The 13,783-nt window shown below is 38.9% G+C and overlaps 1 protein-coding gene across 5 annotated transcripts in view; it reads right to left on the reverse strand.

The window, feature by feature from the left end:
* The window catches only part of pde4ca (phosphodiesterase 4C, cAMP-specific a), a 66,504-nt gene that overhangs the window by 18,019 nt on the left and 34,702 nt on the right, over positions 1–13,783 (reverse strand). For 4 of the 5 annotated variants that reach the window (XM_028019865.1, XM_028019867.1, XM_028019866.1 and 1 more), the window contains one exon: positions 317–508. In XM_028019865.1, the coding sequence (XP_027875666.1) occupies positions 317–508 (192 nt within the window). Of the gene's footprint in view, positions 1–316; positions 509–12,600; positions 13,141–13,783 lie in introns of those variants that run through there. The other variant, XM_028019868.1, reaches the window with a different exon arrangement.

The raw sequence follows: 13,783 nt of genomic DNA on the forward strand, positions 1-13,783 counted from the left end.
GACTGAAATTGGGGACTAATAAATCATGATTTATGATAGAACAAGAAAAAATTCATTAAAATAATTCATCTTAATATCTCAGCATCAGGGCATTATGCTGAAGAGCCAATAGAAAATCATGGAGATTTCAAATTTTTAGATACACAAATAATTCATTTTTTTTCTCAGTAAGACAATAAAAGGAAAGAAAGGGAAGTTCCTCAGAAAAAAGATATTTAAAAACTTCACACAACGCAATGAGTAGTGCAGATTTTACTGTAGAAAAATAACAGATCAAATGATTCATCCAAAGACAGAATGAAGGAGAAGAACTTACAGATCACTGGCTGATGACAGGTTCCTGGAGGGACCTTTATGTGAAAGGTCAAAGTCAGAGTCAGAGCGGTACAGGAAGGATTCCCGTCTCTGACTATGAGGATAGTTGGCCTGGAGGACCAGACCAGAGCTGGAGCTGCTCTGGGCATCCAGGGGGCTGCGTGCCACTGATAATCCATTCTCCACATCAAAACTATGAAGACAGAAACGAGCAGAGAATCAGAGAGTTGGAAAATTAAATCACAGCAACAACAGCCTTTAGGAAACAGCACGAGAAGAACAGACAAACATGAACATAAGCACCAGGAGTCAAAATGTTAAGATGGACAGATTCCAGCAATTATAACAACAATAACCCACATCTAATCATGTCATAGGATTTCATAACATTCATATTTTGAGGAGAATATGGTTCACAACAGAAGGAAGGATCAATTTTACACAACAGAAAACAACACAGGAGCTAAAAATGTCTACCGTTACAAAATATCAGAAAACGGGATTGGATGGTGAAATATCCGCGAACAGAGCCATCAAATGAAATAATCTCAGGAAGTCAGCTAGAATCAGCTCAGCTTTATTTTCAACATCAATGGCTGCTGAAAAAAGCAACAAAAAGCTGTTTTATTAGACTGAAGTTGATATGAAGAGGTGATGAGAGCCACAAAGAAAAGCCTCCAGCTCTGATGACAGCGTGGCAGCAACATGGCTGGCTTCTCATACAACCATACAACCAAACACTGCTTCATGACAAAAACAAAAACAAAAAAACAAACAAAACAAAACCAACGACTGATGACAGAAAAGCCAACAAAAATAAAAACTGGGTGGAACCATCTGTAAGTTTGTTTCACCTTGATGCATTTGTTGGTGGTTTTGCTTTTATAACCCAGGCTTTTGACACCGCAAAAGAAAGATCAGATGTTGGTTTTAGATGGATGAAGATGAGATGTTTGCTGTGTGTTGAAGAGCTGGAACAGCACTGTGTAAAATCAGCATGAAGCTGCTGACGTAAAGTCATGTGAAGTCTAAAAATAACCCAGTGATCAGGTAAGGAGTTCCTCCAGATCAGACTGAGGCTGGATGCATGCAGAGAAAATCACCACAGCTGGGCACGTCTTTACAGTCAGAGCACGTCTCGACCTCCATCCCACATCCCCGCTTTCCTACAACCCCCTCAGACACATACACACACCAACACGCGCACACACACCGCCCACCGACATTTAAAACCAGATGAGCACACAGCTCTGTTTGCCAACATCATTGTCCTGTGAAAACAGTCAGAGGAGCTGATGGCTGTTTTACACTCATAAGAAGATTGAATTAGACATCTTAATGGATGTGGAATTTTTTTTATGTAGTTGATAAGCAACTACATAAGGTTTGCAGTAATGCAAAACCTGCTGAAAATCTCATCCATCCAGGTAGAATATTTCAATTAAGAATTACAGATATTTCTAACAGTAATTTCTCAATATTTTTTTTCACCTGTGCAGTCATCTTTTATGTGAAAGACCAACACAGCCTATTGCAACCTGGAGCAATGAAGGAGACCAACGAAAAGGAGACATTGTTGATAATGTATATCTAAAAAGTTTCTTTATCCCTCTATAGTCCAAAACATTTAAATAAAAGCCAGTGCATACAAATGCCTTCAGAAGTCATCTAATTCCAGAGGTGAATAAAGTTCTCAAAAATTGAACTCGAGTACGAGCAGCACTACTTCAACATATTTTTACTTACAAGTAAAAGTAAAGTAGTAATAAAGTAAAGTAGTCATCCAAGAGATGACTCCAGTAAGAATTGAAAAATATTTCATTAAAGGCCACTCGAGGAACTGATCATAATATTTGATTTATTATCTGCAAATTATGTCTTCAGACAGACAAAAATATAAATTTATGTGCAATCAGAAACTAGATTCTATTTTTGTTTTTGCACCAAGCTCCTGTTTCCATGCAGCTATTTTTAGCCATCCCATAACAGGGAGCAGACTGAGAGAGGCAGCAGTGAAGCTAAGAATAGAGTATCAGGTAGAGCGCTGAGCCGTCCTCCCTCCATCCCGCTCATCACACTACGGTACAAGCTTCCCGCCATTCATGAATATCCAGGGAGGAGGTTCTATTTGAAGCTCCTGCTGAGCTAAAAATAGATCCTGGCTGAAAATGTCGCCCACATCTTTTGCTTGCAGGGATTTCTCTGGAATGTTTCCTCTTTGCATACTGCATCCTCCATCTGCTATGAGCGCACTGCAGGAGAGTCACTCACTCAAAAATTCTGCTCAACACATAGAAATGATAACATAGAACAAAGTATGATATGTAAACTAATGTTGGCATCACTTTGCTCTTTTTTAACAATGGTATTTTATTATTACACTTATAAAGATACAGCAGTTTATCAGGAACGCCTTGCTAGTTCCTTTTTTGGACCCTTTTTGCCATCAGAAATAGTCATAAAAGATTCTGATCCAAATGGAGCTGTTAGTGACGGACATGAGCAATAACCATATTCAGGTAAGCTCCACTGATTCTACAGTATAGAGAACCAATCCTGCCAAAAATTAGAATAAATTAATGCTCAATAAATAAATAAGCATACAATTGAATGCACACAAAAAAATAAATAAAATATATTGGCACTAATTAAATTATACAGTAAGACATAAATGTATACATTCTAGCATCTCCACCGATGCAGGCTCAATCATACAACTATGCACAAAAAGTTCTTGCAGCAGGTTAATCGTTTCTTCCTCTCTGTCCTTTCCACCTTTGATAGTTTATGATTGTTGTAATACACCAATCTGCTGCTTGAACCTCTTATTATTATTATTTAATTATTCAATTATTATTCAATTCAATTATTATTGAATTTATTATCAATAAATTCAACTGTCCAACAATGGGAATATCTCTTTTTCCCTTTCTTGCAGAGCAAATCTGGTTCTGGCATCGGAAAGCAGCCAGACCCAACATACTGTTTGCCAAAGCTGCTGGGAAAATACTAACAGAAGTATTAAAAATTATTTGAATATTTGCATTTGTTGGAACTTGTTAATCATATCTGTTCCAGGCTGATCCAGTCAGCAAGCTTTCTGACATGCCCTCCACAGAGAAAGATGAACGTCTCCTAATAAGATCATGAACTGCCTCAGATGTTTGAGTCCTTTTCCAAAGAGTCAGCAGAAGGTTCTCAAGGATGAGCAGTGGAAATCAAATATCACATCCAGTTCTGAAACACACAATATGTACCTGTTATGTCAAAATGCTTTTATATAATTTTTACACATTAGAATAAATGTCACAAACCATGCTCTGTAATTTTGGGCTAATTTATGATGTATCTTTAAGGAGAACTATACTCCAGCAAGCTCCAATAATACTCCAATAATCTTGGAATGTGGGGAAAAAAGTGAGGGAGTCTGAATACTTTTTGGCACCGTATTTCATTTTCTAATTGGCCTCAATTTGCACACTGTTCATTCTGAATGAAACCACATGGCACATGATGATCAACAAAAAAAACATTAACTACTTCCTTGTTGATCCTGTTGTATCAGTGGATGATGTTTAATGTGTGAAGTACATACAATTACTGTAGATACCTGAGCATTGAGTCAGCTCAGCAAACCTTGCCATTAGAACAGGATCCCCCTGCTGGCTTTTGATGGAAGTGCAGGACATCCTCAAATAAATAATAAGTATCAATACACTTTCAATAAAGAAAACACTAGAGCTCCCTCTAGAGCAAGGATTTGGTTTGTCCTTTCTAGGCTTTTAGGTGAAAACATTGTAGCACAGTTAGAGCAAAGATCAACCTATTAGAGCTATGGGGGAAATAAAATAAAGTGCATTTCAATGACTAATGGTGCAAAAATAATGAAACTATTGCCTTCTTACAGATCCCTCATAATACTTGACCAAAGAGACAGCCACCTGTATGAAATTCAACAAACATGGTGGGACATAATTATTGCATCTGGGATCTGGAATCCAGTCAAACTGGCCCAAAGCATCTACAGTAACACATCCCACCCAGACACACAAACACATGGATCTAATTAATTTCTCACCCAAAATCTAGAGCTGACATTCCAATTGATAACAAAAGACTGAGAAAAGAGTGAGAGGAACAAAGAAGGAGTCAATATGTGTCTTTTATTAAAACGTCTGGGCAGGTGAGAAGTGTGATTGATGGCAGCCTGTCGCCCTATACTTGACACTCTTCCTGCGTCACTGCCTGTCATGGCAACATCAATCCCATCTGGGGAGCATTAAAATACAGAAGCTACCGGGCAGAGTGAGAAACGGGCCTGTAAAGCAGGGCAAGCTGTCATCTGAACCTTCATTCATCATTCCCGGGCCTGTGCTGTGATACAGCCAGAGACGGAATTAGTTGCACCCAAGTCAACTTGCCTTACTGGTTCAGTCATTTATTCAGAAGAGACATAAACGATCACAGCCAGGATGGATTTACTACAGGTGACACAGATCTGAGCTCAGTAAGGTGAGACAGAATCTAAATTATTACGCTGACTGAAATCATTACTTAGGTTTAGTTATATATACTACAACACAATGTAAGCTCAAAATGTCTGTGTGATTTTCAAGAATTAGAATAGAATAGAACTAGAAAATTCCTGAAGAAATTTAACCGGGGCCTGCCAAAGTGTGCCCGTCGGTTTGGACCCAGCGTTCTGATGCTAGAAATTAGCATCAATGCTAAAGAAAGCTGCAATCATATGAGGACAATGACAAGAATGTTGACTAACATGTACTTGCACCGTTCAGTATGATAAAGTAAGTGTATCAGCTAACATTAGCAAAAATTTCTGAGTTAAATCAGTTAAATACAGCCCATAGCAGCAAGTAGTTGTAAAGGCCAGTTCAGTCCTCCTAGTCTTCCACTATAGTTAGAACTACAGTGATGCGTATTTGTAGTCCTAACCAGCAGCCAATAGCCTCCTGAGTTCCGTTGCTATGGTAAATAATTCTCTCTGCCAACTGTCAGCTGTGAGTGAGACATGCAGGGGGAGACAATTCTCTGTTTGAGCCAGCCAGTTTGAACTAAAAAAAGCATTGGAAACAACTCCTTCCCGTTCGGGAACCATAATACATATTCGAAAAGCGTTTGAAGCGTATGAGAGGGCTATTTGTCGTCTCCGATAGTCCCGCAATTCATATCTCTACGTCACTCACAGTATTAACAGTGATAAGAGAAAGAAATGGTGTGCCCAGATCTGAAATTTTTGAGAAATATATGAAAATACATGGGAGAGAGCCTGAGAGAGCGACAGAAAATCCTGTCGCATGACTTTGCTCTGAAGCACCGTGACAGAAAACCGTAAGCCCTAGAGAAATTTCGAAAACATTTTACCGGAGCAGGCATGCGTATCAATGTCAGGACCGAGTTTGATACCAATCGTGCGATATTTGTGGGTGTGACGGCGATTTCAAAATTATTTTGGGCTCAAAAATTCTCTTCATTTCTCACTCTAAAAAAGCGGCAGTTGGTGTCAGTTATGCTCTGCGTTTTGGCAGTTGGAAATTTGGCTCGTTTTTCGCTTTTTACGTCGCCATCGTAAGTCCAATTCCTTATAAAAATAATAGCTCCAATGCCGGGAATAAGCCGCACGTTTTGATACCACTTTTGTGGGTGGGCACGCAGCGGTACGAGCCACATTAACGGTAACGGAATAAGTAACTATAATAATAATAATAAAGAGACATTCTATTGGGTGTAGAATAATAGGTGCCTGCCATGCAATGCATGGAGGCAGTACTGACTTGCGAAGTAAGTCAGTACTGCTCTCCTTATGCATTGCTATGGGCAGGCCCCAATTAGGGCTGCACCGACTTATCTGTGCCGATTTCTTTCAGTATTGACAATATTGATCGGTGATTGGCCAGGGAGAGGTCTGACGGCCATGTCAGTCAGACATTGCCTACCGGCCTACTGGCTGATCAGCCCACCTCTACTGATCAATAATAAGCTCAGTTGGGAACAGTTGTTTTCTTCCCAATCAGTGAACACGCCAAACCAAAGAGTAACCAGCTAGGGGTGCACTGTTAAATTAGCCCTAATTTTCTCAATTATGGGCGATCAGTCAATATTCAGCCAATACTTACATGTGAAACCGATCTTGTCTTTATTTTCCCAGGTTAAAATATCACAAAAGCACATCACAGTAAAGTCTAAACTACATAAAGCAGAATTGTACATAAAATGTAAAAAAAATATATAATGAAAAATAATTTTTAAAAATTGGAAATCATCAAAATTAAAGAGAAGCAGGTGTACTGTTGTACCTCTAATAAAAGAAAACTCAATTCTACACTAAAAGCTATAATAACAGAGCTCTGGAGTAACAGATTAATGCACAGGGCCGTTATCACCTAATGATCCATTTAAATAGATGTGTTCTGATGGTACGCTTTGCACACTGGACCTCAGGGATCACTGGGGATCTAAAGGATTTAAAAGAACTATAACATGCTGCTTGGCCATGTAAAGCCTTAAAACCACAACTCTAGAATTAATGGGCAGCCAGTGAAGCTGGGAAAGTAGCTTTCTGAAATCGATGCAAGGAAGGTTTATTAAAACAGGTGGAAAGATAATGGCAGTGGTCCAGACATAACTAAATGAATCCATGAAGAAAAATTTTCAGTTTAGAGCAATACACAATGGAACTCAGCCTAGCAATATTCCTGGGACAATGAAAGCAAGAGCGAATCAGAGACCTGACATGAAGACCAAGAAAAGAAGCTGAAAATAACTAAGATTCCTAAGAGAAGGGCTAATTAAGCTCTACCAGAGCACAGAAAAGAATTTCAGTTTTTCATTTATTTATTCATAGTTCCCAGCCATCCAATTTGTAGTGTCTACACAAAACATGCAACTGAAAACTGAACTGAAACTGAAAGACTGAAAAACAAAGGAAACCTCAGTAGGCTGAAGAAGCAGACAGGAACTACTGATATCAAGACAAGGAATCTATGCATGATCTATAAGTCTTGAACCTTATAGATCTTCATGTGAAGGTGATCTTGGTCCTTTTCAAGCTGTCTATTAAGGTTTTACTCCCTCTGCCCACATTAGGCTGTCTGTCTTCACCCATAACTGCCTGCAGCTAAACTTCCTGCTAGCTGCAAGATCATTTTAACCATTCTCCCAGAAAAGCATTTGTGAGGTCAGACAGTGATGTTGGATGAGAAGGCCTGACTTGCTTTCTACGCTCTAATTCATCCTGAACGTGTTCTGTTGGGTTAAGGTCAGGACTCTGTGGAAGTCAGTCATCTTCCTATGTACCATACTCACTCACCCATGTCTTTATGAATGTTCTATTTTGGGAATTTATAAAAGTTAAGACTTCCTCTCACCAGAGCTCAAGGCCAGCTTCTCAAAGCAGCTGTGGAAATCCACTTTAGAAAGCTCCTAGTGCACAGTTTCTGAGCTAATCTGAAGAAGGTTGGTGGTCTAGAACTATTGACTCTACAGAAAGTTGGTGACCTCTGCACTCTGCCTTATCATCTGTTGACCCCATTTTGTGATTTCATGTGGCTTACAACTTATTGCGAGAGTTTCTGTCATTTCCAATTTCTTCCACTTAGTTATAATCTCTCTAACTGCTCACAGTGGATTTTTGTAGCAGTACCATCCCTGGAATCTGCTGAGCTCCTGAGACTGACCCATTCATTCACAAATGTTTGCAGAAGCAGTCTGAATGCCTGGAACGGCTTGGAACACCTGATTCAATCATTCAGTGCTACATATTCCCAAGTTTCAATATAAATATTACTGCTATAGCTGCTAATCAATGTTTACTAATAATATGCTTACATATTATCTATATTTCACTTCTTTTTCAATACACTGAAAAAACACTCACAATGCTGAGCTCAGCACTGCTTCTCTGCTTCAGTTAAACTACCCATAATCCTGTGCTTCACCACCATCACATGACCAAAAAATTATTACCTGACCAACCTACTTCCCTTTCCATTCAGAAACAAAAAGCAACAAGATTGAAGTAAATATTGGTTGTTAATATTGGCCAAGTTTTATTTATTGGACCGACTAATTTTTTAATTAATATCGGCCGATAATGATGTTAGCGTCGATACATTGTGCCTTATTATCTTCTTTGGAAACCATGGAAGTTCCAAAAAACTTTCAACACATCTTTTTGTTGGAACATATTTACTTTGTGAGGACAAAAGTTCTGATTCACAGAAAACAAACCATTGCTCAGTAATTTCAGTAAATATTGGTGCGTTGTTGCAAAAAAACATGCATATCATTTAAATTAGACACAGTTATATTAGACAAACGCTGCATTTTGATGTGCATCAGAGTCCAGGGATGTACCTAACCAGTTTTGGAGGAGTTTACAATGGTAAATATTAAAGTTGTGAACTGGTGGCTGTAAGCACTAAACTAAGTGCTTGTAGTGACCCAAAATTGTTAAAACTCAAAGAAGTGGACTGTTAGAAAAATTATCTAAGTTCATTTACTTATGAGTTTATTTGAAAGGTTATGTTTTCATATTATTATTTTGTGTGTTGTTTACTTGACTTCTTTTCTCTTGTGGTACATTATTAACTGTTTCTTGGGTGTTTGCTTGGGGGTTAGAAACGTTTATACATTCCTGTGTTATCAGCTGCTTTGGTCATTAGCTGCCTGTGTTATCAGCTGCTTTGGTCATTAGCTGCCTGTGTTATCAGTTGCCTGTGAAACTGATTGGTAACGGTCAGCCTCATGCCCTTGTAAGGGCATGTCCACGGAAGATTCCAGAACATCCCGTAGTAAAGGTCTTTAGTCAATTCTTTGTGTGACTTTGTGAAAAAGCCCAACCTCCTTCCTTGTAATCATAATAAAAGGCAGTTGGGGACTAAGAGCCGGCGAAGTTGACCCCAGATAGTGTTTAACGGCGGTTCTCCGCCTCAGGCTCTGCTCCCCTCTTCTACAGAAAAGCAATTTGTGTTTTTGGTTGATTCCTTGCAGGTTAGGAACTAAAATAGACCCAACATGGACAATAGGAAAGCTGTTTGCCAAAGTAAGTTAAAGCTATGATGAGTTTGGCTTGAGGCAGCTACTCTTCTTTGCTCCAAGGCTGAAGTTTCAAGTTTCTAATAAATGCCCTCCTTAAGCTCAATTCTACATCACTCAAATGCAATAAGACAAAGTGCCACTTCTCTAAAACTCCTAATCCAGGTGAAATTACTCATGCTCTCCAACGACCTGCAAAGCGTATTGCAGGTCATACTCTGGTTTGTTAAGAAAACTACATTTTATGATTTTTTTTTTTTTTCAAAATGTCCATTACTGACCTAGCTTCAAAATGTCTCTTCATGGGTTTCAGCACAAAAAGTTAATGGATAAACAAACTGTGGACCTACGTATATGTGCTGTTCATTATTGCTTAGAAGGGAAGCACCAGACTAGAGGAGTAAAGTGTTTGCGGATTGTTCTAAGGACTATATCTGCAAGCTTAATCAGGACTAGACCTCTCCATATAAGAGCAGTTTTTTTATGGTATACAGATTCATTAACTCATTGTGGGCACAAAAGGTACATTTATTTTTGGCTTTCTGTGATTCTTTTGAACTGTTTTATACATCATGTAACTTTGACTAGTTTTAAAAACCAGAATTGGTGCACAATGAAGTCTAAATTCATTGTTGTCTAATCCACAAATGTTCAAAATTACTCATGAAAATTTTAATTTATACACATGTTCACACTAATAGTTGGTTTAAAAACACTTATCAAGATGCACCAGAGCCACACACTTTATCAGCCAAGGCTAACTTTGTCTGGACATTTCTGTGAATTAACAGCCTTTGTTAAAACTAAATAGTTTTCTGTGTTGTTTGAAGAACTTGGATGAAATTCTCCATCCTCATTTTTTCATCCATTCTGTGCAATGTTATTACAGGACAATCCCACAGCATGGTGCTACCACCACTATGCATGACAGCTGGTGCTGTTCTACGTAGGTCTGAAAGCATTAGCAAAATGACATGGAGGATCATGTAAGGGTATTGCACTTTGACCATTTTTTTGGCATCAACACGGTCTTACTTTTACTTTTTGTTGAACGTCAAGTAATTTTAAAGTGTGACCAAAATATGCTGAACAAACTTTCAATGTAAATGTTTTCTAAAGTAAAGTTTGTACTGGATTCTTGCATGAAGTCCACCCAGGAAGACTTCATTTTACTTTAATCTTATTGCTTTTTCATTTATTGTTGTGAGACATGCTAAAGAAGAAGTTGTTCTCTGTATGATGTTTAGACCAGTCTGAGGCACCAAGCTGTTCATAATGACATACTGTAGATCTGTTTGATTAACATGCTGCCTATGGACTTTCCCATCCAACAATTTCTACAGTTTGATTTTTTCAGAGGGAAAGATTTTGGAAGGGGTTTTGTGTTTGGGTTGTTCAAAATAAAGAAGGTATGACTGACCTTTAAATAACAAACAACGTCCTGCATCAAATCTGATAAACAGAAGCAGCTTAAGAAAGTGGGCAGAGGAAGTGCAAGTGTAACACTACATCACAACTTCCCTGGAAGCATTATTAATCAAGCCTTAAACAACAACGTAATGGCATGAAATGCTCTGGGATAAGAAATCACCGTTGCATCAACTTTAACTATACAACAGCAAGTATTTTTATAGCAGCAATATCAACTGAAAATCCTTATAAAATAATAAGTTGCTACCTTCTTCTTTAGAGAGGTCATGAAATGCATTCTTGTTGCTGCATAGCTTCTCTGTTTCTGTCTGAGATTTATTAAAGTTTTGTGTGCAGTATTTTGTTTATGGTATATAAAGTTACATGATATAACTGAAACAAAGGTTTAGCAACAGCACAATAGATCAAATTACAGCTAACAAGAAGGGATCCTGCATGTTTTCATGTAAAATCAAATACAAAATGCTAAACACTATTCAAGCATTTTTCCTAACTCCACTCTGTGCTAATAACAACAAATGTGGAATGATATAAAGAAAATAAAATGTTATGTTTCTTATAATAGCAATTAAAAAAACTAAACACAGAATAATCTGGAGGTTTCAGAGGAAACATGGCAAATAATTATTTTGGGAAATGCTAATGTGAAACATCTGATAAGGACTAATGGATGTTTTTGTAAGTTTTGCAGCTGATAAAAGTCAGCAGTTTGTAGATGTTATATAAAAAGTGGAAAAAAGTTTGAATCCCACAGAAGGGAAGAAATGTAAGAAATTCAGTCTTTAAAACATTAGAAACACAAAAGACTTTCGTCCTGTTCATGCATCAAGCACATAGTTAAATACAAAGATCATTGCACATTATCTGTAAAACAATCTGGGGAAACAGTCCTCTAGCTTCTTATTTCATTCCCTCTTAAAAAATTATTTTTTAACTATGTTCTGAAGAAACAGGGTTTCAAGCGAAGGCTGCAGTGTTGTGGTAGAAAGTGGAAGCTAAGGCTAAAGAAATAATTTCAGTTGAAATTATATGTGCCATTGAAGGACTACAATTAAAAGTTAGGAAACATGAGGAAAGGAAACTCAACGATTGTGTCAACAGTCTTTGCCTGCTTTAAAACAAGCAGCTAACAACATGAAGAATTCTTAACAGTCGATAACAAAAACTTCTACACAGATATTAAAAGTTATCCAACAGAAACTTTACACAACAGCCAAGTAAATTAGGACTTCAGAATTTATCTGGAAAAAATTATTTAGCTGAAGCTAAGAGTGCTAAACGTTTTCAAAGTCAGCAAAAGCGCTAAATAAACAATTAGCTCTGCTATTAGCAGTTTATCGGAAGTGTGACCACAACTTCTGAAAGTGTCATAACAAAAGAAATAGAAAGTTTGTGTCCCTGTTAATGAAACTGGCATATAGAAATAAATTAGTTTCTCAGCCACTTCAAATGGGAGTGATATTTTTAAAGAGAAAATGACCTTTGACCTCAAGAGGTGCCTTTTTTACAAACAGAACCACGTACAACCTCTCATAGCCAGCTGGAGCATCTATTCATACACGGATCACAGAAACCAGATGAAAAAGAAGGAAGATAAAAAGAAGTGAGTGAGAGGAAGTGAGGTAGCTCTTAATTACCGCCTGAGTTTGTGTTTGATGTCTATGGGCCTGTGACAGCGCACAGCGAGCCCCGAATGTTTCCACTCCGTACAGTTATACTCCGCTCCACAGAGTAAAAGAAGCCGTAGTTCGCCGGCACACTCATCTTTTCTTTTGACTATGCTGTTTAAGTCTTCCTCACCCTCCTCTTCTCAGCCGCTCTGCTGTTCTCCCCCTCTTGGTGCTCCTCAGCTTGTGGCCGCTCTCATCCCTATAAAACCCAAAACACTTCCTCATCTGCTTTGTGCTGTCACGTCGTCCGCCTCTCCACGGCTTCTTGAGGGCTCTCATCCCCATTGGTAGGAGCAGAAGGCTCTAAGACTCTAAGACAAAGTGGCAGCAACACTGAGCCAGAGCGACTGGGACGATCCGATCTGCTCGTGAAAATCTGTCTCTTCTTAGATTAGACGTAGATTTGGAGTTTCTGCTTTCCTGAGACTAAATTCCTCTGAGTCGTGCTCTCCCAGGAGTTTGTTGGATAGCCATAAAGGCTGAAAGAAAGCTTTTTATCACTCTCTGCACCAATTTGCCCCACATATACATCTTGTCTTTGCCCTGAGTCTAAATGTGGCTCAGACTCTGCCCTCTCTCAGTTTGTCTACTCTCTCTCTCTTCTTATGTTTCCCTCTCATCTCTGTTTGCTACACCTTTAATCACAGAACAACCTCAGACCTGTTAGCATAGGCCTATCCTCTGCAGGAATATTCTGTCACACCCCTTAGATTGTGCACAGATCTGTGCAACCTGTTTGTGTGTGTGAAAGAGTGTGTGGTTTTTCAAACCAAGTGTGTGGGGTTGTGTGGGGGTGGGTGTGTATAGGCATGTGACTAAGCAAGTGTACATCACACACAAATGGGAACGGGTTTCGAGTGAGGCTGGAGCGTAGGACAGGCAGGGGGCGGGATCTGCCTGTCTTAGCTGCAGGTCTCTTTCTCCCAAACACTGTGGATCCTGAAACAGAAGCAGGACATATTATCCTCTCCAGATGGAGTGTGTCGTGTGTTGGTGCATGTGGTGTGCGTGTGTGTGTGTGTGCGTGTGTGGGCGTGTGTGTCAGTAAGTCTTGTCTGTGTTCTGTAAAGAGATTGAAGACAGAAGGAGTATGATAGGGTATTATAATAAGCAGCTCTGAAGACTCTGCTCACTGCAATCACATACACGCACGCATTTACTCTCAACATGTACAACTATACTAGCTGAGGCATGAGCATACGGTCCCCTACTGCAGACTCCGTAAATGTGAAAACTAAATTTGAAACCCCAGCTGGCCAGCCTTCTGAGCTTTTCATAAAAATACAGCTTTTCATAAAAATACAGGACATATC

The sequence above is a fragment of the Xiphophorus couchianus genome, chromosome 6 (assembly GCF_001444195.1).
Source record: "Xiphophorus couchianus chromosome 6, X_couchianus-1.0, whole genome shotgun sequence".
NCBI classification, from domain to species: Eukaryota; Metazoa; Chordata; class Actinopteri; order Cyprinodontiformes; family Poeciliidae; genus Xiphophorus; species Xiphophorus couchianus.